Source organism: Sander vitreus, chromosome 24 (genome assembly GCF_031162955.1).
Source record: "Sander vitreus isolate 19-12246 chromosome 24, sanVit1, whole genome shotgun sequence".
Taxonomy (NCBI): domain Eukaryota; kingdom Metazoa; phylum Chordata; class Actinopteri; order Perciformes; family Percidae; genus Sander; species Sander vitreus.
Window position 1 is genome coordinate 4,491,942 of NC_135878.1, and position 25,994 is coordinate 4,517,935.

The 25,994-nt window shown below is 40.4% G+C and overlaps 2 protein-coding genes across 3 annotated transcripts in view; both read right to left on the minus strand.

Annotated features, from left to right (window-relative positions):
- mgat5 (alpha-1,6-mannosylglycoprotein 6-beta-N-acetylglucosaminyltransferase) overlaps nt 1-12,734 on the minus strand; it is an 82,239-nt gene extending 69,505 nt beyond the window's left edge. Inside the window, exon 1 of the mRNA XM_078244092.1 lies at nt 12,546-12,734. The gene's annotated coding sequence lies outside the window, so the exon portion shown is untranslated. The remainder of the gene's footprint in view (nt 1-12,545) is intronic.
- Nucleotides 12,735-16,405: 3,671 nt separating this feature from the next.
- On the minus strand, nt 16,406-25,249 carry clic5a (chloride intracellular channel 5a). 2 transcript variants are annotated; one of them, XM_078243476.1, is made up of 6 exons: nt 24,722-25,249; nt 19,798-19,907; nt 19,142-19,267; nt 18,951-19,057; nt 18,653-18,834; nt 16,406-18,565 (listed from the first exon to the last, which is right to left on the minus strand). In XM_078243476.1, the coding sequence occupies exons 1-6, from the start codon at nt 25,205-25,207 to the stop codon at nt 18,401-18,403; spliced, it is 1,176 nt and encodes a 391-aa protein (XP_078099602.1). In that variant the 5' UTR covers nt 25,208-25,249; the 3' UTR covers nt 16,406-18,400. The 2 variants fall into 2 exon arrangements, with proteins under 2 accessions (XP_078099602.1, XP_078099601.1); XM_078243475.1 differs by lacking the exon at nt 24,722-25,249 and adding an exon at nt 21,947-22,200.
- Between the last annotated feature and the right edge of the window lie 745 nt (nt 25,250-25,994).

The following is a 25,994-nucleotide window of genomic DNA, read 5'->3' on the forward strand; positions in this document are numbered from 1 at the left end:
AAGATCTTCAAAAGTAATTTAAAGTTTAATGCGTCTCTTGAAAGAGAGGCTACACACACAGAACAGCTTTGTCTCTCCCAAACGCTGTGATCTTTGTGATGGATGGGGCTGTACAGAATCTATGCAAAAGGGTTTATAGTTCCCTCAATATATAAACATTTGGATAGCTTACAATTTATCTTCCTCACTGACAAGCGAGCACACAAAGAACATCTTAAATACATGCATTTTCTGTTATACATTTACATTTTTTGCTAAATGTTCAACAGGCTTTCTTGTCTGCTAGACAAATGAAAGAAGCTGTTCTTCTTACTGTGTGTGTGTGTGTGTGTGTGTGTGTGTGTGTGTGTTTTTTGTGGTTAAGCATATGTCTGAAATGCAAAATGTCAAGGTTTTACTTCCGACTACATGAAGAATCTGTAGGACGCAAAACGTCAGGAACAAGGTGAATTAGTCAAACTAAATTTCAAGTAAAAGGAGGATTACAATTAACATGTATCTTAAGAAGGCCTATTGATTAATCTGTCAATCATTTAGTCTGGAAAATAGTGTGATACGGCCATGACAAGTTCTGCGAGTCCAAGGTGATGTTGACAAATGGCTTATTTTGTCCAACCAATAGTCCAAAACTGACTTAAAGTTACTAACTTTTTAATGTTTCTGAAACTGTCATTTTTCATCTGAGGATCATAAATGACCTGTAACAGCAAACGAGACTAACAGTGAAAAGAACGCTGTTTTTAATATAGTTTTTTAATGCCTTTGCCCTTGTCCGATTTTTCCCACAAAGTCACAAAATGATTTAAGGCAGGTAGAATGGCTCTATGGTAACGCATTCCGAAGGGTCACAGATTTCTTTGTAACACCGTAAAAGCCTGTGTTAGCATATCCAATCAGGTAAAAGGTAGCAGGAGATTTCTTTATATGGGCCTATTGTATTTTTCAAGTTATCTGTTGTAGTTATGGCTGATACTTGGGCAGGGCTATCACTAGGGCTAGAATCAACACAAACTGAAAATTACAAATAGCCACTTTAATTTTTCAATCATATAAAACAGAGAAAAGCTACAAATTATAGAATTTTAGAAGCTGGAACCAGAGAATATTAAGAAGCATTCAAGATGGATTGAAATCCGGAGGTGGTTTAATTTATCTTATGTGGATACAAGACACTTGAAATAAAGGGTAAATGGGGCCACAGTTTAACATTCAGTTAGTGATTGAGTCACAAACCACAAGCTCTTCTTCTGTTTCCTGTTGTTGCAGCCTTCACTTTGTCCTGCTGTACCACCTCACTGTTGCATTTCCAGTGTCTCATTTACATCTAAACCCCTTTCAGGAATTAACCACGTACTGTTTGTTTCAAACACGAATAACAGCGTTTGTCATCTACAACGTCCCATTTCATCAGTGCAATTGCCACAACACATTTTAATTTCTGGATGTTGCTTATCAATGCTGTAAATTAACAACTACCAGATGTAACATTTTATTAACAGGTGTTTAATCAGACGGGAGCAAACATATACATAATTCTGAAAAGCCATGCATATTAAACAAAAATCACATTTCCATTTTCTTTACTGTGTGAGCAGTCTTATAGATTTATGAGAATAAAGACCACCAGAGTGCCAGTGTCAGTGGGGGTCTGGGGCCTTGTTGGATAATTAATGTAAACATTAAACTGTAATTTGCTATTTTCATGCTTGCAATCTTTATTGTTGATTGAACACAACCATGCCAATGATAATACATTTGGCCAAAAATCAGCAATCTTTTGCCCATAACGCAAAATGAGACAGCCCTGCAGCACTTGTTAAACTGTTAAATGGTTCAACAAGTTTTAACTGACAACCCTGAAGGCAATCTGCACAACTAAACAAATACCTATGGGCTTATTAAGCAACAATTAAATCATTCAAGTCTTTCCAGCATGCAATCAAGCCAAAAGAAAAAAGATGTTAGGTGTTCTCTCATCTGCATTCAACCACTGTAGCTGTAAATGAGGCGAGGGGAGGGGATTTCTGCAGCCTTGCTTTTGAACTGCGTCTTTCTTATGCTCTTTCAAATGGGCTCTAATCAGGTCAGGACCACAGACTCCTCCATAGATGCAACATTACGAGAATCCCAACAGTACACTGGACATAACCAAAATACCTGCACCGGTCCATATTTGAACTATTGTTTACTATTGTTCTTCTTTTTGGAATATTTTTCTCCAATCTAAGCGGCCAGTGTTCAGAATGAGGCACAGCAAAGATGGTTATATCAGCAACATCAAACGGTGGGCAGAAAATCCTCAGCACCTTCCCAAGAAACACAAAAGGCAGCAACACAAAAGGCTCTCTTCACCTTCCATCCATCAGCTTCATAAATAGGTCAGAGACAGCTGCAAGCAGCCTCCAACAGGGCTGGAATCTCACAGCAGGTTATGACACACCATAATTGTTCAGTCATTTAAGACAAAGGCTCATCTTTGTTTTCTGCATGGACAGAGATCTTTTTATACATTTTAACAAAGCGGGGATGTCTATTGTCCAAAAATGAAGACAATGAAAAATGCTAATTCCTGTATCTTTCTTTTCTACATTTAACTCGCTCTAATTTGCTCTGTGATGGGTGCAAAACAAGGCTTTCGTGGGGGGGAATCTCTGCACTGCACTGTGAATTCATGAGACAAGCCCTTGGCAGTAGCGCTGTGCAATCTGCAGTGCTGATAACATCGGATGTCTCTCATTGCATGGGACTCCATTGGAGGGAGGCAGGAAAAGGCTGGCAGCACTCGCTAGTTGGGCGCCGACAAGGATAGGAGGCTTTAGGGCTGTTTATTGGAGAGGAACGCTGCTCAGAATACCCCGTGGTACATCGCTGTAAGGCGTACGAGCCAAAACCTACACAGAACATTGACTCTACCGCTTCAGTTTCTGAATAGACACATTATCAGTCAGAGCTGGCTTTCTGTTCTAGCCTGATTTACTGTGTCAATCTATCTTATCCAACACTGAAACTCATCACACGACATCACACCTTTGTTAGGAAACTTTCCAATCACAGGCTGTGTTCTATAGTCTGTAGAGAAAGACTACATCCCCCCCCCCCCTTAAGCAGAGCATACAGTATATCCTCTCAGTTACCTTCTGGTTGCTAATTCAGATCTTAATTTGTCTGGCAGGGAGCCCTCTGGCTCTTAGCAGCAACAGCCCTGTGAAACTGGGTTGACAGCCAGCTAAGGTTGCAGAATATATGACTCTCGCAACTTGAAATGATAACATAACAACCTTCTGAATGATTTTTTTCATTGTTGGGGAAAAAGTAGCAGCGCACAATACCCGGAGGCTTCAAGAGGCGGTGAAGACAGAAACAATTAAATCATTCAAGCCTGGGAGGAATCACTGTCCTCTCAAATCTGCTACTAAGGCCGTTTTCCTGTTAGGGACAACAGAGCAGCTCTAAAATTGCATTTATTTTTCAGTTTCAAGTACAGACCACACTGTAGTACTGATAAGCCCACTATTCCCTCGCAAAGAAATAACAAAAATGTTATTTTAAAAGATGGATACGATAACTGTGACTGACGGAAAAATAAAGTCACACATAAGAAAAGCAGAAAGAAAGAAAAAAGAGAAAGTTATGCTCATTTCGAAGTGATGCCATAAATCACATTCTGAAGTTACAGATTTGGTTTCAATAGGTTTCCTGGGTCCTGATTCACAGTTCTCTCACTGTGTTCTTAATGAAAACTGTTTATTTTGTGTTTTAATTGTTTGATTGTAAAGTCTATCTTTAACAAAACAGAGTGGAAATCTGGGTGATCAACAGAAAAGACTAATTAATGTTTAGTGAAATGTTAAAGTGAAATGATCTAAATCAAAAACAAATATAAAATATTCAAAACTTCTAAATAAATCTATGACAATGTTACTTAAAAAAGTATAAATCAGAGGACGGATACAAGAATGTCTTCAAGGCACCAAATATCCCTCAGAATACAGTGACTAATAGACTCTGCAAAGTGGAAGACAGACACACTGATTACCAAGAAACTAAAATAAATCCAGGTCAGTTGAAAGTTCCAGACAAAGTTCAGTCAAATTTCTAGTTTAAAAAGGCAAACAGAACAACCCCTGACCAAGCATTTACATAACAAATAGAACCTTGTTTTTTCTAGTTTCCAGCTTCAAGAAATACCTAATCAGAATAACAAATACCTGCAGGATTCAGTAAGAGGTATTTGTCTTTGTTGCAATCATGGCTGCTTAGTTTATTTCCCCTGTCTGCACAGATGAAACTGGTTTATGGTAAAGTCGCAGGGCTTGATATCGCATCATTGTCAATATAATCATCTCAGGCTTTAATATTTGTCCAGCGGAGTCCTAATCACACAGCCTTTGACCCTGTTCTGTCATATGCAGAATTGTTAAGACCAGGCCAGATGGCTGAGTGAGGTAAAGACTCTGTCCATTTCCTTTGCGTCTGTGATTGGAGCTGAAAATAACTTCCTTAAAAATGTAGTTTAAGGGGATATTCTATAAAAGGTCAAGCACGCTGAAGGTCTAGATTAATTCCAGTGCATTACTCCTGATCTAAAAGAGAAAGAGCATTCTACTGAACTGAAATAACATACACTAAGAGCTTGTTGCATAATGACAGAAAGTAGAGAAATATGCTCTAGATGTAGCTTTGGCCATCAATTATGGATCAACTTTGAAAAAGTATCCATTTTTCTCCTGAATATAAATAGGCTTTTATAAAGCTTGACTTTCTCACACTCAGGTAACTTCAGAGCTCTCTGGTGGTGACTTGGTTTTAAAAGAAGGCTTATGGGCTCACAATGAGCTGCACAATTACCTAGAGAATATGTTGCTTTTCTTGGTCTTATATCCAGTAAGTTGAATATTGTTAGGTTCAAGTTCACATGGACTGACATGTAAACCCAATGTCGTCCCTGCACCACCACATGGGTAAATCTGACAGTTCATGCTGCACTTTCCCTGCGTCTTATTTGTATCTTTATTCTCTGGTGTCACAAGGAGCAAACGGGGAAAAAAATAAATAAATAACTGATTAGTCACAACTGCCACTCAACAGCATATGCCTTTAATATAAGGGGGGGTAGTTACTACATGTACTCATGCACATACATCAGTGCATGCTGTACAGTAGTTCAGTTTACAATCGTAATAGACTAAGACCAGACACATTTACCTTTGGGGAGCTGTAACCAGTGAACTTTTGCTTAGAAAATGCCTTAATGATTAATCGATTATCAAAATTGTTACAGATTAATCTTCTGTCAATCCACCAATAGTCTAATAGTTTGAGTACTACTCTCCTGCCCCATCATCAACATCAAAAGACAATAAACATGTACAGACATTTTTATAACAAGACACAAGATGGCCCTTTTGCCTAGCTCAGCCCACCTTTTTCTTTTACCGATGCTGTGACAGCCCTCCATTTGTCACTAAATGCTTAGAGGCTCCAGCTTGGGGATTATTTACAAGTATCCTTTCGAAACCTCATCCAGGAAAGTGAAATTCCTCATACTAGTCAACGTCTATCCTCTCCCAGACTAAAACTGTGCTAGTTTGCCTGTTGCCTGGCCAAAGGAGACGTGATCCTGATAATATGGTCCTGCTACCATGGAGACCGGTGTGACTCTGCATCTTAATGGGACTTCTTCACATAAGCCCCGCCTCTAAATTATTCATTAGGCCCTCCAGAGAAACAGGCCCTGCTGCAGCTTCAGCATCTTACTGGTGGGAACCCAGCTCGTAACCAGATATCAAGAGCTGACCCCAGGGTTTGAGACAGGCTTTTCCTGCAGCTAAGTTCAGGAAGTTTATCTAAAACGTGACAGGCAACCTGATCAATGTGAATGGCTTCTGTATTGAGTCACTGATGGGCTCAAACAGTTCTTCAAGGGGACCAATTTCAAGGTTTTGTCATATAAATCTTCACATATTTAGAAGACCAAAAAATCTTGCTGTACTTTTCATAATTCTTCATTAATAAACTGATAGCGAGGATGCTATGAAAATATGTATGACCTTTGTGTAGGGTGAAGAGAATGAAAAATAAAAAGAATTAATTTGGCTGGTCAGTCTTCCAGGTGACAAGCTCAAGGAGGAAGGTGAGTCATGCACTAGAGCGGCCAAGTGACACACCACTATAGAAAGTAACCCTCACTACCCTGAACACAAGCAATCAATCATTAACATGAGACATGAAACAAAATGAACACCTGACAAAACCACTGAGTATTCGAATCCAAAGTTGTCACGTCTACTTCTCTCTGTCTTCCTCTCCTTCTCCGTCCACCTCAGTCTGTCTGATAAGAGTGCCACTGGAAATAAAGATGAATATGTGGACTACTATATAGGAATCTTGGTATTTAAGTTCCGTAAGTGAGATAAATAATATTATATGTTAAGCATCAGATAAAAGATAAAAAAGCAAGTGATGTTCGTCACAGAATCCTATTAAGTAATATCAGGTGATCGCCACAGGAGGGCGGCTCAAGCTTCACCCCCGGGACTCATCGCTGTTGTACCCCTTTCACACCGAGGGCTCAACCAGGGTTGAACCTGGGTTGACTGTAGAATTTGGGTCGATTTCCGGCTTAACCGGTCCGATTGGTAGCTGGACTGGAGTACGGGGGTAATTGTTATGAACTGTTCCCGGGTAGGGCCGCACAATATATCGTTTTCTTATCGTCATCGCAATATCAACTATCGCAAAAGGCTGCAACATATCGCGATTGACACTCAAAGAAAATATCAGTAGAAAACTGCACATTAAAATGTAACATGTCCTTTTATTGAGTGGTGCTTTTTATATTCAATTCAATGTTCAATTTGTTCAATTAAAGAATGTTAGATATGCTTTGCTTTAAATTTGATTTAAATTCAACAAGCAATTGGTTGTATTTTAGAAGAATACATGCAGCAGAAATGCAGAACTGAGTACATTTTAATGTGTCTATTTATCGCAAATAATATCGTTATTGCATATGGCATATTTGTATTATATCGTGCAGCCCTACTCCCGGGTTGTTACCCAGGTCGTGTCTGAATTGTCATGACCAGGGATCAACTTGTGTTGACTTGCTTGGTTTGAAATGACAAAAGAAGGGGCTGAATGCGGGTCAGATAACCCTGGTCCGACCCGGGTCATTGCCGTGTGAAAGAGGTATCAGTAAGGCGCTGACACACAGAGCCGATTATAGGCTGTCGGACCGTCTGGCGAGGTCGGTGACTCGAGTCTGTTCGGTGTGTTCCGTGCCGTCGTCCGTCCGAGGAGCCGTCGGCCTTCATTTGGGCCGACCCGACATGTTCAGTCGGGAGACAGGGCAGTCGGGACTCGCCAGGAAATGGCGAGCGGATGAGCCGCTCAAAATCTGACAAAAATCTTTTAAACTGACCTTTGTTGATCTGAAATGAAGACAGATTCAGCAACTGCATGGCCTATTTCTCGCTTAAAATGTTTCAGAAACACATTTCGGTGAACTATTTTAGTACAATATGAGATCGTATTCTGAACAAGCCGCCATGACAGTCTGGCTGTGAATTTCCGGAGAAAAAAGACCCACGTGACGCGTTCGTCCTATCGGCTGCCGGTTTTCATTTTCTGGGAAACAATACAGAGAAGCGTTGCCTGCTGCTATGGAGACGTATTACGGTTCGCGCACGCTCAAGTCGGCGTCGCCTCAGTGTGTTTTGAGGCATCGTTTTGGACCTTGGGGACCCGACTGATCAGTCCGACTGCCTTTTCTGCCGACAGTCGGCCGTCTGGTTGGTGTGAAAGCACCTTACACGCTGTGAACTACAGAGTTTAACGCCCGGCACCTGACAACCTTGACCTCCACAGGAAGAAGTCCAGCTCCACCCTGGAACCCTAAATCTAATCAGCAGGCATCGCAGGGGGGGCATTCAGGAACATGTTGCTCTGATTGAGAAGAGCCCCTGCTGGACAGCTTTAACTCCCAGAGTTAAAGAACAAACAAACAAGAACCATCCTCATGGAAAAGGAAGCCAAGTAGCAGGTGACACAAAAACAATCTTTCATGTTGGATTTTTTAAGACTTTTTTAAAATTGTATTGTGGCTGTAGCTGTCTTGCTTTTGTTTGTAATGAGTTTTTTTTTCTCAAGAGTTGCAAAAAACTCAAAAAAGGTAGAGCCAAAATATAAGGGAAGCTTGTTGCCGGTCTTAGGGCTGTACGACACGTACAAGAAGGGAAGTTATATAATTTCCCTGAAACACTGATGGCCAACAACACCCAGTGAATACCTCAACACTGACATGTAACAGGACCTGCTCTCTACATTTCCCTCGATGCATGTGGGGGCTAACGAACAGATGCAAATAACACTCAATCCCTTTGCAAACCATAAAACTTGTAACACTGGTTTCTTTTGTCCTTTGTTGCTGTTAATGACTTCGTAACGGACATGTTTGTTAAAAAAAAGTCTCTCCTCTACACAGCCACAAAAAAACAACACAGATAAGGCATCACTTTCCTCAGACTAGCACCGATTAACCTGCCACAACATGCCGAGAGATGGGAGGACCACCCTGAACACGACCTGCATGTCAGAAACAAGGCCGGTGACAAGTGTTCGTAGGAATTGCAGATGAGGTGCTGACAGTAGTCACGCCACTTCCTTTTCCCTGTCAGCACCACAAACAAGCTCTGTTGCTATGTTAACACTAGTTGGTCTCATTACAATATGTAGAAGAACGACATTTAACTGACACACACTTCAGAATCATTACCTAAAATACTCTTAAATCAAATTTGACATAAAAGCAAAGTATTTGCAGTGCAGCATTTAAGGGCAATGAACTGTTATGCAATTCAATGTATGCAAAACACACACCCAATGATATCACCATTCCTGTGAGGACCTTCTCGGACTACATTAAATCCCAAACCCCTGCACTGTACGCCTATAACACTTTCTCTAACATTGAACTAATCCTAATGCTGGTCTTCACTTTTAATGCAATCCAAATCCTCTAAACCCCTTTAAAAGAAGTCAGGAGTGGCAAACTGTCCTCACTTTCTATCCTTGTGACATAAAAATATAGCCAGCCAGACACATTTGCTCCTTTTTTCTGTGCAAATGTCTGAGTCAGAGGAGTAATCGTTAACCGATACTTAACATAATATATAAAATGTTATGCGTTTTGCGACTATAAACTGTTAAAATAACAAATTATAGCATTACTAATTATTAGTAAACATTATTAGTTATCATTTCATTGTCTTTTAACAGTAAAATAACTATTAACTTAAGTTTAATTTATCAATTTACCATTATTAGTGATGGTTATTATAAAGTGTTACCTTACGTACTTACTAACAACAGTAACTTTTCTTATGACTAAGACGTATTACCAAGAGTGACAGTATTTTATGTTAGCGTGCTGGTTTTACCAGATTCTATTTGCCGACTGAGGTTGTTTCTGTAATAACACCATTCTATTATTCCAGTATCTCAAGTTTGAATGAATAACTGAAGGAAGCAGCTAACTAGCCAACAGTGGGAATAATTTAAATGTCTCACACCCTCATGACATTTTAATGTAGTAACGTTTTTAACAGCAGTTTATAGTTCAATATTCCACCTATGAGTGAAATCCTTTAATAGAAAAAAACCAGGCATTAACTTGAGGATATGATTAATGTTCGAGGTTACAGTAAAGTTTTTTTGAAAATCCCTAATATTCTTTTTCCTACCTCTTCAGTTTTTTTTGCCCTGGATGTGAAAACAGCTTTTCAAGAGGATTTACTGTAGGCTTTGTGACTTGCCCTACCAATGAACATCGTTCTGCAGCTCAAATGTGCAGCACGAATAAATGAGTGCTTTGCAACTGCAGAGCTCCAAACAGTAGACTGACTGTAAGGAAGTGAATGTGTGTTGCGTGATGGGAAAGGGGCTTTTCAGAGAGGAGGGCCAACTAGCTGGAGTGTGTGTGTGTGTGTGTGTGGGGGGGGGGGGGGGGGGGGTTAACTAACACACATGGCAGAATCTTCTTCCAAAGAGCTGATTTTATCTCTCATTCTGACCTCAAGTATACTTTGTACTTTGGAGATACAGGAATGTCTGGCTTAGTGATCAGAAACCAGACTAACCACACACGTCAGAGAAGACAGGTGTATGTAGGACTATAACAATTACTACATAATTGTCCATTTTTTTTACATAATTGCAGCTTCTTTGTTTGATCGCAATGAATTGCTACATTAGCTAAGGTCCTAAGGGGTATGACTGTTGATGGTAATTGTTGATTTTGTTTAGATATGCCAAATTGTAATTATCTAAGTGATTATTGGTCGAACTGTTGAGCTAAAGCTATGCTAGTTGTTGGCACTTGACCCTATACATGTTCATAGCAACAAAAATGACAAGGGGGGGTGGGGTACAGTTAGAAAAAATGGTTTATGATAATAAAGAGGCGTTTACTTCATAGGCTGTGTATTAATGTTATTACATTATCTGTGTCACATAACAGTGATATAACCAAATAATGAATAAATAAATATTTTAAAAAAATTTGACTGAAAGAGACAATTATATTGTTAAATGGCAATTTTTTTCTGAGACAATTAATTGTACTGCAACATTTGGAATTGTTACAGCTCTAGGTGTATGTGTAGGCGTGTTTGTGCTGAGGGAACAGGAGTCCTTTAAAAATCACAGAAAGGCCAAGTGTTCCACTTCCCTGCATGGCATCCATCACCACAGCCCAGTTCTCCCCGTTCCCTCCATCTTCAATCGCTCCTCCTTCATCCCTCCACTGCCTCTGCTGGCTTTCCACCCTAGACCACCAACACAACCCCAACCCCCCTCCCAAAGCTCCTTTTCCTCAGGATTTATAATCCCAAGAGCTCCAGCAAAAAAAGGTGGCTGAAAGAGCGCTTTATAAAGACAGGGGCTCACCTTGGTGGATGGTCACTATACTCAGCATTTACTTGAGGATCATAAGTAGGGAGCAGGGACGTTTTTGCTGGGTCACATTAAATAACATAGGACATACTCTACTGTCCCAGTAGGGAAAGTTGTCCTGTGTTGCTAACCACTACCAAAACCAAATTACAAGCATCTTTAAAGCCGTTTTGACAAGCTTCTTGTTGAAAGTACACATTTGCAGCCTGCATGACAATGACACAAGATACATCTCTTATAATCACATCAAATCAGCATGTCATAACCTAATTACATGAGACTGTTCATGGTGCAGACCGAAAATTACTGGACTCCACTGGTGAGATAAGTGCTTCAGCAGTGAGCCACCAGAACAGGAACTAAAACTCATTAATCTCCCTATATGTTTGTCACTGACTGATTTTATTTTTTATTTTTTTTTAGCTTTTACTAATTTGCTAGTCATCAATAAACAGTTGTAAAACATGAAGAATATAATAACCTTGGCATTCAACTCTACCATAATTAAATGTTTCGGCTATAGGAAATAATGTCCCCAAGGCTCATTTCAAAACAGGTAATGCTGGTCAAAATTACAGGTCCTACACTTTTTCCAGCCAGGTATTTCCAAAGAAGACGCTGTGGGCCTACAAGGCATGAATTCACATGATTAACTTCCGCAGCCTGAGTCGGTGCCACCAAAACGCAACATCATCTCTGGAAGCTGAAAGAAAAACCCCGAGCAAATATATCTCTCTGGCTTGCATATAACAAGGTGAAATGCCTGGTTACTGTTGTATCACACTGTGTCTGTTAAAACTGTTGTAAGATACAAGTAAGTGCACCACTGTCAGCAGGAAGAATGTTTCTGTTACTGGCACACTGACAGTGCAGCTGTAAATGTCACCTGATTTCTCCTTGGTGAATATTGTAGACATAAGGGTAATAAACGCTAAAACATAGCTAAGAGCACTTCTTGATATTGTAGAGACAATACAGATTCTCATTAGATCATTTAGAGGCACACCATTAACGAAGTACTACTGTAAATTGGCACTATAACCAAGACAAGTTGAACGTTATTCTTAACAACCTGTTCGAGACATGCTCCGGACACAATGATGTTATCCTGCCAGAGAGACTGTGCGGGTACGCCATCCGTGTCTACAGTATTACACTGTGTTACTATCACTTATTTTACAAGCTAGCTGAACCCGGCCATGTAACGTTAATAACAATAGGACCCCCTGCTCTCTGCGGCGATTTACGTTCCGATTCCCTTAACTGGCTGTAAAAACTCAGCTAGCGTTGACGTTAGCTTTTCAGCTCTATTACCAACCAGGATCGCTTTAATGTGGCTAGCCGACTAACAAGCAAGCTACCCCCATTTTTGGCTATATTAGCTTTGTTTTGAGGCTTGAGGAGGCTAGCTGCTTCGGTCGACCACCACACATTTCACAACAAAACACAAAACACGCAACGCCGCAATGACAAGTCGCCCACTCCCGAGCACACACAGCTACAACACTGCGCCTCTTCTTCCAGCGTTATTCCCTTAACAATGAGGCAGAAACCGAGCTTCGGAGGTGCTACACTCACAGAAAGGGGCTTACCTTTTTAATGGTTTCTGTCGGTAGCCCACGGTGATGATATACGGGTGGTATAAGCACTCAAAATCCAGGGAAAGAGCGAGTGGAGACGTCGCTGCGTTGAGCAGACTGGAATGATTTCAGCCAGCCACAGCGCACGAGCCTCCGTTTGCTCTGCCCACTTGCAGAAAGCGAGTGGCAGTTTAGGGAGCGTCTGCATGTTAACACCCCCCAAGAAAACGTACATCAGACCAGCACATGCGGCAGGCTATAGGCTACTAGTACTTCGCAAAACGTCAAGGCCGCACCCCTTTTGGGTGGGATAGAAAACAAAGATCCTATAGATGTCAATGCAATTTGACATGTGTTTGGATGATAATTTTAGACAAATGTAAATGCATTTATTTCTTGTTAAACGTTTGTTTTATAAAGAGGTCTAATAATTATTGTGTGACCTTGCCTGAACCTGAGCATTTACAATACACAGTGCAATACAGAAATACACATTGTACGTTTTTATACAACATTTATTTGACAGCTTTACTTAACAAATTAAGATGTTTCCATATTAAAAGATATGATGAGCTTATAACATGTGATGTTTTGTTATTAAACAACTAAATTATCTCCACCTTGACCAGCTACACAGTAAAATGCTGCTAACATTACATCAATACATCTGCATTTAGGATCTAATGTAATAGTAGAACACTTACAGGAGCTAATAATCTGCATTAGGTTCTACTACAGTACTGCATTTAGCAATTTAAAGCCCATGTTGCAGGTTAACCACCACTGTTGATTAATAGGTACATAAAGCACTCAACATATGTATGTCATTGTTAAAAATGTCTCCAAATAGTGTTAAAGGCCAGTTTTTGTCGTTTTTGGTATTAGTGGGTTTTTTAACGCAATTCGGTGATGACGTCACGTTGGGGAGACGTGCCTCAGCCTAGTACTGGAACTATGGTGACTGACTGGGATGAGGAAGAGGTGTTTTTACTGTCAGTGAATAGCACCAAGTGAAAGTCAATGTTTTCTTTATATTTAGTGACAGTGATCATGTCGTTAGTTCAGATAAGTACCGGTAAACTTATCTAGATTTAGAAATAGAAGGCATCATGCTAGCTATGGGCTAACTTTCCAGTCCCACCTGTGAAATCCCCCGACGTTGTAAACACATTTTTGATTAGATATCTCACGTTTTGATGGTAGCCTACTAGCTCCAGTAACAACATATTTGCCTAGTGTTTGTTTATTACTTGGACAGGGATGCTGTTCGGCTTTTCACAAGTTTAGACAGCTAGCTAACGCTACGCCGATGTTTTGCTAACGTTAGCGCAACAGCGTTAGCCTAGACAGCTAGGTAAATATTACGACTGCCTTCGTAGTTTCCTATATCTGCGTCTATCTACATAAGACCTGTGGCGTTAGTGCTCCTTTTGTACCATAATTTTATTGAATGAAATGTTAAGCTTCACTCCTACGAGATGGGTGGGAATTTGTTACGTTACACACAAAACTAACTGGCTACAGTTAGCCTGTACGCATGCTAGCGGAATTAGCTAACGTTGCGTAGCCAGCCAGCTACTTCGGCAGTAGTTTCAGCGAGCTAACCACGACAGCTAACACATCCACAAGTGTCTCTATTTCAAACAACACTGCAGGTTGACTGCTTTTAGCAGCAGCGGTTGATTGTGGGTGACAATACTGTCGTGGTTAGCTCGCTCGAAACTACTGCCGATTGCTGAAGTAGCTGGCGAAGCTTAACATTTCATTCAATAAAATTATGGTACAAAAGGAGCACTAACGCCACAGGTCTTACGTTGACAACGTGGATGCAGATATAGGAAACTCCGAAGGCAGTTGTAATATTTACATAGCTAGCAGTCTAGGCTAACGCTGTTGCGTTACGTTAGCAAACGTCGGCGTAGCTAGCTGTCTAAACTTGTGAAAAGCTGAACAGCATCCAAGCTGTGTTTCACTTTCCCTCCAATATTATTATACACATAATAAAGACACATGGACTTGGTCAAGACCAAAAGCCATGTTTTGCAAGACCAGTGGCACAGACCGAGACCATAGACAGTGAACCGAGACGGGGCTTTCATCTGTCGTCTCCCAAATGTGACGTAATGCAATGCATTGTGGGGGAAAAGAGAATCACTGCAAACCGCTGTAAAATAGTACTACTTTTTCGTATTTTATTCCGTTTTGTGATATCCTTTGTATTTTATGTTGTTGGGTAACAGTTTAAATGTTTATTACCAACAAGCAAATTGCGCAAATTCGTTAGAAAATAAACCCTGCAAGATGGGCTTTAAGTACCATTATCAATGCAGGAATTTAACTTGTAAAAGAGTATTTTTTTACAGTGTGGTTTGTTACTTTTACTTAAGTAAAGGATCTGAAAACTTCTTCCACCGTTGATTCTATGAGTTGTGATGTGTGATGTGAGCCACGCATTAAATAAAGTTAAAATAAAGTTAAGCACTCTTCACTACAAAAACTAGTAAAGCAAATTCTGTAGTGTTAAGATAAGATACTTCCAGAAAAGCAGCTTTCTAAGAATCTGTCACAACAATTTTAAGAATCTGTCACAGCAATAAGGTCTCAAGACATCAAACAAACATAATTTAATGACATTATTATATTCCATTCTCGCGTTCTTCTTTGCTGAAGGATAATGGAAACCAGAGAGAGTTGTAACAGAGTGGGTATTTAAATCTGTTTTGCTTTATGAACACATTATCTTACTTGCTAACTTAGCTGAAGCTTGCTTTAATCTTCAATTACTACCATGCCTGTAAATGGATATAAATGTGTGCCATGGTACATCAAGGTAGTTAAACAGAAAGGGAGAAGCAGTGGCAGAAAAAACTGTCCTGTCCTGTTAGTAGTGTCCTGAGGAGTGTCCTGTGATACCCAGACACTGTCCTGTGATACCCAGACACTGTCCTGTGTCCAGTCATGGAGTCACAGGACAGTGTACGGAACAGTGCCTGACTGTCCCGGGACAGTCATGGGAGTCACAGGACAGTGTCTGACCATCTTTGCTGCCACTGCTGCTGGAGAAAGGGGAGACAGGATAAAACGGGACGGTCCCTAACTATATGGTCATGCTGTCACAGACCTATAAAAGCTTTGTGTTTACTGCCATCTGCTGGCTGTCAGATGATACAGGCTCTTTAGACCTCACAGCAATGGGCCCCTTGTATTTCTATGTAGAGATGCTGTAATCCAGCGAATCAGTTTAGAAGACGCATTAGGTTGTGCATTTCTTAAAAGCACAACAAAATAAATAAACCATTGCTGAAATTTTTAGGGTGCATGGTAATATTGTCTTGCAATGACATGACACAGCTGGTAATTATTGTGGGAATTAGATCTAAAGTTAGGGAAGCCTGATATTTATACTAGTATTCAGAACATTAAAATATAAAACTGTGACGTGGATATAGAATGAACCTTCTGGGGTGAGGCAGGAAAATCGGCTGACAGGGAGATAGGGAACCTGCTGTGAGCAGATAACAAACACTGTAAGCAAAGGGTGAAAAAAAGAAGCTGTGTACACAGCCACGTGGTTCCTTGGTCCTTGCATTTAAGGTTTCCCTTTGTTTATTCCTGCCTATTCACGAATGACCTGTGATTGTCAGAGGTCAGGATAAATATTTTTAAATGGCTAAAAATAACTGGCTCAGCATGAGTATTCAAAATTCAATATATTAGATATGTTTTTACATAAACAAATCAGCAACAAAGCTTTCTTGCACTATGTAACACAATAAAATGGGAGAGACACATTCAATATCCAGTGTATACCACACTTATACATCAATGAGACACTTTCCAGTGGGGGAAAAAAACACAACTCTCAAGCTCAGTCTCTGAGAAAATAGATTTATTATTCAAATAAGCGACATATACACAGTGGGTTCATGGTTCTAATATCAGAAGGAATATGAATACAGTTGAGCTACAGTCATTTACAGAAATATGAAGTTTATGATATTATCACACAGCTCTATGGGGCAGTATAAAGGGCAAGTCCTTTGATGACATTAATAATTCACATTCATATTATGTTCAGACATATATAATTCACTGTACATAAAGAGCTTAAGGCAGGAGGAGAGCTTGATTCCCACAAAAGCAATCATGATTAACATTGCATGACAACAAAACAGCTGGGGTAAACTTTGCTTCGTTCGGGTGCTTTTTCTTTTCACTACAGGCTGATTTATCTGATTGAAAGTATAGTTTTAATCTGAATTACACTGAGACCAGACAAGGATCAGTCATAAACTGTGGTGTAACACTGTAAAAGTCAATCATTCAATCATTGCCTCTTTGTGAAAAGAAGTGAGACACCATATATCTAAAGGCTACAAAGCTGATGCTGCCTCCAATAAAAGACAAATTAATTTGGCTGAAACACATTCTCAACCGGCTTTCCCAACAACACTTTATTGTCTATGAATTCGACTCTGCAATGTAATACAACATCATCCATTCCACAGAAAAAAAGAGGACAGGTCAATCAAACCCTGCTTTATGCGTACCATTTTTCTTCTTACATCTGTAAATTCACAAGGTAAATTATTAGGGTTTAAGAAGCAGAAAGGCTAATACTTTAGTAGAGCTCAAACATTGGCTGACTGGGGATCTGCTGTTAGCAACTGAATTTTATTTTTCCCCTTTAACTTTTGACATCTCCAATTGACCGTTCGTTAGGCCCCACTATCCTTAGTTGCTTTTGCTACGCCTGTCAAGCTTTCCGTTCTGGCACAGCACGTTAAAGGGATAGTTCGGAGTAATTTCACCTTTGCACCATGACCTCGAGCCCCCCACCCCCCAGAAGCTTTTTTTTCTTTGGTCTAACATTGAGTTAGCGCTATCAGCCGAATGGCTTAGTGCAGGCACTAATGAAACCAAAGGTATATCTCGTAAATTACCCCACTAATAATGCCCAGAATGGTACCAAACGAGGCATTGGAAAGTTTGTAAGTACACCAGGAGTTTATTTAAATAGCACTTGCCTGATGGCTTTGGTATCTACGAGCAGCCAGTGGTGAGACGGTGGTGAGACGGCAGTAAGACGAGTGCTTAGGGACCGTCTACAAACTACAACACTGAAAAGAGATACAACAAAAATATGTGGTTCCATTAGCACCTGCACTAAGCCATTCGGCTGATAGCACTAACTCGCCCAATGTTAGACCAAGGAAAGGCAGGGGTATTTGGCTCGAGGTCATGGTGCAAAGGACCCTATAGGTGAAATCACTCCGAACCATCCCTTTAATGCAGATAAACACTGTTTAATCCATTCCTTACACTTTTGCTCTTTTGTTACTGCTTTTGGAAAAGCTAAAGAAATGACACCTCCAAACTCTTTACATGCGGAATTTAAATCTCACTTCACAGCCCCACCACTTCAACAACCCAATGTTTGACAGGCCCGCCGAGCATAGTTACAGTTGCTAAGCTATGATTTGACAATCACTGCTCGGGGGGAGGGGTTTACAGTCAATTGCAAACTTTTTTCCTCATTATAAATCATGTAATTTGTTTTGAGAATTATCAGCAGAATCATCACCATGACCAAACAATTTCAGCCTTTGTTTTATGGTCAGTATTATTACAGAGGCATAAGACTTGAGATGCTACTTAGCAACTTAAAAAAAAAAAAGACAAATCATTCGTCTTTTCTTTGAGACACCACATCAATGTACTACATTTAACCACATTTCAGCACATTGGTGTTACAAACGACACATGCTTTGTAAAGAGTGTGTATCTGTGCTGTGTGTCAGAAGTATGATTTAGTAGATATTCTAAAAAGAGATAAAGGTACAACAGTGACTGTGTTAGTGATGCATTCACTTTCCCAACCTCTTAGCAACGTCCTTATAGGCGAGCTCGATTTCCACATCGGCTGCACACGTGTTGATGAACTCATCTCGGTTGTAGGCGTTGCCAAGGTAACGCCACAACCCTTTGAATTCAGACGGGATGTCATAGTTCCGGTATTTCTTCGCAACCACCTGCGGAAAACCAGTTATTGTAACAGTTCTGTCAAGGCACAATTCAAAGTCAAATGAGCTAAACTAAACCAATCCAAAGCAGGTCACCTTGACAACATGAAGTTTGGGCAGAAGGTTGCAGTCAGCCAGCGTCAGTTCGTCTCCATCCAGGTATTTGCGTTTGGATTCTCCCTCGCCCCTGTGGTGTCCCGCCTGAACCTCGTCAGGTAGTGCGCTCATCAGATACTCATCCAGCTTGGCCAGGGACTTGTTTAGATTCTGCTCTAAAGCTGGAACACACACATAAAACATATATCCAGGTGAAAAGGTCATCAAAGTTGATAAACCAGAATGTCTATTTGGATTATAATAGATGTATGCGTATGCCTGTGTACAGCTTGCTTACCTCGATTTTTATCCGGTCTAGTGTTTTTGACGTAAGCGGAGAACTTGGCAAAAATGTCATTTCCTGCTGTGTTTGATTCCCGATTCTTTGCTACAAGTTTGGGATACCTACAAAACAGGAACATGGTGTAAATAGGAAGTGACTCCCTATTTCCTTTATTCTGTGTGTGTTTATCAGTGCAAGATGCCTACTTTGGTGGAGCCAGCATCTCCTCCAGATACTCTTCTATTTTGTTGACGTCAGTGAGAACCTCCCCCTGGAAAGTGAGGAAGGGCGGGTGTGTCCCTGGGGCCAGGTTGTGCAGGTCAGCCGGTTTCCTAATCAGAGTGGAATCATTTTTACAACCTCTTATATAAATCTGTAATGAAATGCTATTTCAATATTACACCTAACAGCTCATGATCCTTTTTTCTTCGTCTATTCAGCCACGGTTGCTGTTGCTGCTAACACTGGGCCTCATTTCCCAACCACAATTACTCTTTTAAGTGAAGTATTTTTTTAAATGTGACCCTTTGAGATTTTGTTCATTACCTTTATGTATTTGTCAAAGCAGCACTTAGGGCCAGAGCATAATTAAATGCATAAAATGCATAATTAAAGCTATCTGTTAACTGCTTAATAAAAACAGTGAGTTATGGGATGTTGTGTTTATAGGTCCATGCAATACTTTAAACAACTGCATATGCTAAAAAATTGTCACTGTACTTTTGTTTTTTGAAGTGCACGTACAGAACATGAAAGTAATAAAAAAAATTTGCCTCACAGTGAAATTACACAACAATGAGATTATTATTCTACCCCTATGCAAAGACAACATACATACAATACAATATGATATTATTATTACCTCTTGAGGTCGACAGTGGTGACATTGAAGACTACACCTTTCAGCCAGAGGATCATAAAGAGGCGCTGAGAGAAGGGACAGTTTCCGATGCTCTCCCCGTCACTCCCAGCCTGTAAACACACACACACACACACACACACAAATATGGTAACACACTAATAGGCTACTGCTATAGAAATGGAGACAAACACAAACTGCCTCATACAGGCCCACGCTCATTCACAAACACACTGACAGGGATACCCACACAAACTGCATTCTAAAACAGAAACTGGTTCACACACAGATACACAACGCACACACCACTGACAAATCAATTAGAGAGGAAGAAGAATCAGTGCTTTTTAGTTTGAAGTGGTGGGTTTGAGGTTGGGTCTGTGTGTATACGTACACACATTTATAATTGGCATATGATCAGTAGTATCAATATGTGCATGTGTGCATGTGTGTGTGTGTGTGTGTGTGTGTGTGTGTATGTGTGTCCGCGCACAAAGGTGCAATAGGACACTGTAATGTAATGAGACACAGAGTCCAACATGAATAATCCACACTGCTTCCATTAGCCGCTTCAATGCCTGTGTGGGCGTGCGTGTCCTACTGTACAATACTGTAGCAGTGTATTAGCTATGGAAATCAAAAAACAACAACTGTCCCGTCAATCCAAAAAGACACACACTTTCACTGAACTTTAAACATAGGTGTGATCTATTTTTTCTGAAATTTCTGAGGAAACAAGTCCAGTCATCTAATCTTACATTTTCTGTTTTATACAGAAAATACATTCAGCCCAGTTACTAGAAATCATGTAAATCGTGCTGTTTTGCTTTAAAAATTTGAATGAAGCATACCTTTCTATTCAGCCATTGCTGAATGTGTGCAAGTGAAATTGCAAATTAGTGAATGTTTCATTACCGTTAGACATTTTAAATCAGTTGCACTAAAACTGTTTTGTCATGCAACGAAAGTGTGTATCATGCATTCAAAAATGGTTTAGCAAATATGTGTAAAGAGACTCATACTAACTTCTTGCCAAGACTTAGATTAGAAAATGAATACTGTTGGTACGCGATCTGTGCTGCCTGCACGTTCCGTTATGCGCATGCGCGATCCGATATTGCTCATTTTCTAATCTAAGTCACAGATCGCGTACCGACAAGTACCACTCTCAGGTCTGTACGTTAAATAGGAAGGCAGAGCCAGAAGCCAGTTAGTTTAGCTTAGCATTAAGACTGTAAGCACAGGGAAACAGCTAGCCTGGCTTGTTCCAAAGGTCCCAGTATGCACAGCATTGAAACAAATCAATCCACACTTATATTTCACACTTTGGGTTTATACAGATTAAGCAAACAAGATATAACTTGATAACTTTTTAATTAGTGCTAGATCGTTCCCCAAATCCTTATGCTAAGCTAAGCTTCATATTTAGCGTACTGATATGAGAGAGGTATCAGTCTCCTCATCTAACTTTCTGCAAAAAAAACCGTGTTCCTTTAAATATTTTCTTGTTTCAAAATATTTAACTGATTGTTCATTATAAATATGTCGGTAACTTACAAGTAATCAAACATGTAAAAGAGTGCACATGCAGTAGACTCAGCGGGCTGTCACACTCCCATCCTTAACACAATATGGACTGGCAAAAGTGACATAAGAGAGCAATATATCTAGACTGTGTTGATCAGCAAAGGGACATGCTAAAACCTGTGCATACAGTAAATACACACAGGCATACCTACAGATACATACCAAACACATATTTTATCATAACTTCAGATCATGTAAAGCTGCTGCTCTCAATACTGAAAGGACCCAAGTAATAATTCATTGGGAGAGAGAAAGAGAGAGATTGTCTATGCACGTGGGTGTCAGGTTAACACATGGAAAATCAGCACACAACAACAACATGGTATGCACACACTTAAAGGAGCCACCCCCAACATTCACACACACTAACACACTTTACAGATTATATAGTGAGCATCTGCAGTTTTAATTTGACTTGACTTCAACAGCAACAAAAAACTTATTTTATTACAGGCAGAATGGAAGGTAAGATGGTAAAGTTAGTACAGAAAAGTAATTTAGAGGTGAGAAGAAAACTGATCTAGTGTCAGCTTGTGATCTATACACCAAAACACACATACCCCACCTTGACAAATAGCTCAATATCAGGGTCCTTGTCCTCCTCGGCTGCAGTATCCGTCATGGTCAAGAAAAACCCGCTCTGCTTGTGTGTTTTGTTTCTACAAGTGTGTAGATGTATTGTTTGTGTGTGTGTGTGTGTGTGTGTGTGTGTGTGTGTGTGTGTGTGTGTGTGTGTGTGTGTGTGTGTGCCGTGTCAGTTTACAGCAGATTCTACTCCAGGTCCATGCGGTGAAGTCCGCTTGGTCCCATAGCCGCTCATTAGAGTGTCAGCTGAGGACGTGCGCCAGTGACAGAGAGAGTCTGTGAGTGTGTGTATGTGTGTGTGTGTGGGCGTGACAGTGTCAGGCAAAAATAACCCCCTTGGGTGGGGATGGGTGTCATGGAAAGCATTAATGTGGTGAGGGGAGGGGGAGGGCAGAGCAAGTCACCCAAGGGTGCCCTGTCCCTCTCATCTCTTACAGCTCTGATTGACAACACAACTGGGTGACTTTGAATCATCGAGAGTCATCGTCTTCTTCTCAGACTCATCAGCACTCATGGGTCCCATGCTGGGAATTCTCAGCCTGAGTCTGAAGACTAAAACTGTTCCTTTATTATGGGAAACATGGGCACTGTAGTTTATTTTGACTTGATCCCACATACACACCATACTGCTGCTGTAAATACTTGCTAGAGCACCAAATGTAGATTATTTCATGGCTGAAAATGGTCCCTAACAAATGCACTACTTCCCTTCTGTTTGGTTAATGTTTGCTAAAAACTACAGTGCCCAGCTGTTTAAGGGAATGATTGAGCATAGAGAATTGTGACCCATTTTAAAGGGAAATTGTATTGCTCAGTTAATAAAGAATAAATTAAAATGTCAATACCCTTTCTAATGAAACCAACATTTATAAAGGTTTAAGGCGCTGTAATTAATAACTTTATAATGGTCAATAAATAATTTACAAATGTTTTCTACATCAGTTATATAAACCATCGATAAGAATAACATTTAGGTTGCCAGGTTATGGGAAATCCTCCTCCTTTTTTTTAGCTAGCTCTTTAATTACTTAGAACTTATTACTCCAAAAGGTTTTCTCAATTTCTAATAAGCCACCAGCAAAAGTTAGCCATCTTATAAATGTTGATAAACCATTTTTAAAAGGTTGTTAGAGTAATCCACTATGTCTGTAGTTGCTAATGTTAATAAAGTTGTTTTTAAAGGGATTTTGATCAGAATTAAAATAGTTTGGAACTGCTGGGCTTTGTGCGGCCAACAGAGGACCTCAGTCACTCTTATTCTACTGCAATAACCTCAGCGTGATATTGCTATAAATTATGTGGTTGTAGTTTCAAATTTATGATCTCTGTATACTCCAGTGCAACTGGACTTTAGTGTGGAATGTGCCGATTATGTAATAAATTAATTTAGAGTGCGAGCGTTTGGGTGTGGAGGTACAATGTTCAGCATGGATACATAGATACAGGTAGATAGATAGATAGCCCACCAACCAACACACTTAGCTAAACACACACACACACACACACACACACACACACACACACACACACACACACACACACACACACACAACTCTCCCGAGAGCAAAAGAGCAGCTTAATGGCATGGCGTGTACAGAGTGTCACCTTGATAAAACGTGGTATCAAGCTCAGCCTATTGATCTGTCAAAAGCCGTGTTGTGTTGTGGCCTTGATCTCATCCCCACCTGTGCTTTGCCAGGTTGTAGTTGATGCTTGAGGGCGTCATTTATCAGTTTAGTCAGTAGCTGTTTATTAAATACCATCCTCCTATTGTAAAATGGCAACAAGTAACACAATCAGTTAATGAATGTACTCCCTTTATGGTCCTTAGCTGAGGCTCTTTGTGCATGTTAATGTATTGTATGGAGCTTCATTCTATTATCTGTATTTTCAGTTTTTCATATATTTCTTTCTTGTTTGAGCCTGAAGATTGATACTTGACCTTGGAAACACGTACTGCACTGTGTGTAGTAAATATACAAAATGCAAGGTCCACTTGCTTAATTATTCCCAGAGCTTTTGATCAAATCCCACAGCGTTCCTCAGTGAATGCACACACACACACACACACACACACACACACACACACACACACACACACACACACACACACATACACACACACACATGAATTCACAAGGCCATCTGACAGCAACCATCCCCAGCTATCCCGGCACTGAGGCACAGAACATTCTTGTAAGTTCAACTTGACTTATATTTAGAACCAGAACAACACACACACACACACACACACACACACACACACACACACACACACACACACACACACACACACACACACACACACACACACACACACACACACACACACACACACACAGAAATGACTAAACATGATGCCCTATAATATATATAAATAGAAGGGGGTGTGAATGAACAGCACATGGAGGTATAAGGGCCCAAACAATAGCACATTAAGTACAACAATGTCCAACTCTGGATGTAGCACAATCAGATTCCCGTATACACGCCCACACATGCTGTATGACACATGTGCACACACACTTTAGGACATACTCAGTGACCTTGCAGACTTCATAAGCAACTGATATGAATGTGATTATGACTGAGCTTTATGAGGCCTACAACTTAGTTCAAAGAAAGGTTGTCAATTTGAGCATGCAACCTGCACATGATGTGCTTGCTATGCATGTGACCACACACATACCATGAAGTGTCACAGAGATTACACTGAACTCAATTTGGAAATCTCATAATGTAGTAAATCCCCTACCTTAACAAAAAGTTGTACTGTAGGTACATCCTTATCAGGCTCTGCCTTCTCCTCAAGTTCCTGCTTCACAGAGGCTGATGAAGACGATGATGACGAAGATGAGGACCTGCGTGATGAGTTCCCCCTGTCCTCCTCCGCCTGTGGAGACCCCCTCTCCCAATTCATCCCTTTGTTGCTCTCCTCCACCATTGTCATCACCTCTTCCTCTTTCTCCTCCTCCCTATTCAAGTCCTCATTCTCCCCTTTCTCTTCATCTTCGGCATGTGAGGAAGATGAGGAAGATGAGGAGGATGAGGAAGAAGAGGAACTGCCTCTCCTCTCCTCCGTGGGATGGTGAGGTGTTGGGAGAGAAGGGGGAGCCGGTACTCGTCGAGTCCCAGTGTTCTCATACTCTGCTGTCAGGTCTGAGGGCTCCGCGTATGGCGTCTCATACGTCAGGTCATATTCACCTGATGACTGAATCTCTTTCTCGTACACATGATCCATTCTGGCTGAAGAGGTCAAGCAGAGACCTGAATGGTTGAGCGTGTCAAGGTGTACAGCAGAGTGACTGTGGTGCCAAAAGTGCCTACCTTATGAAAAAGCACTCCAGGACTTTGGATGGGGAAGGCAGAAAAGCAATGAAAAAAAAACATTGGTGATCCTTAAAGGAGAACACAACTTGAATAGACATGGCATCAGTGGTGGAAGGAGTATTCAGATCCTTCACTAAAGTAAAAGTACTAATACCACACTGTAAAGTGTAGTAAGTAAAAGTCCTACATTGAAAATGTTACTTAAGTAAAAGTGTGTAAGTAGCTTCAGGAAAATGTACTTAAAGTATTACAAGGAAAAGTACTCAAAGCAGAAAAATCTTCACATTTTAGAAACTGGAAACGATCCAAACAGGTCTGGGTTTAATCGTCTTGTAGGCCGTTATATTGTTGGGTAGTTTAATTTATTTCTTTTATAAACTATATGTGTTTAGTGTGCATACATCTCAATTTGTATAGTAACTAGTAACTAAGGCTGCCAGATGAATAGTGGAGTGGAAAGTACAATATTTCTCTCTGAAATGTAGTGGAGTAAAATTAGAAAGTGACATGAAAAGAAAAGACTCAAGCAAAGTACCTCAAATTTGTACTTTAGTACAGTACTTGAGTAAATGTACTTGGTTATAATACACCAATCCATGGCATGTTATTGCTATTGACGGAGAGAGCAGCAGCTGGCTATAAGCCCACTGTGTATCTTTTAAAGGACCATCTCCAACAGTTTTAACCAGGATTCGGCA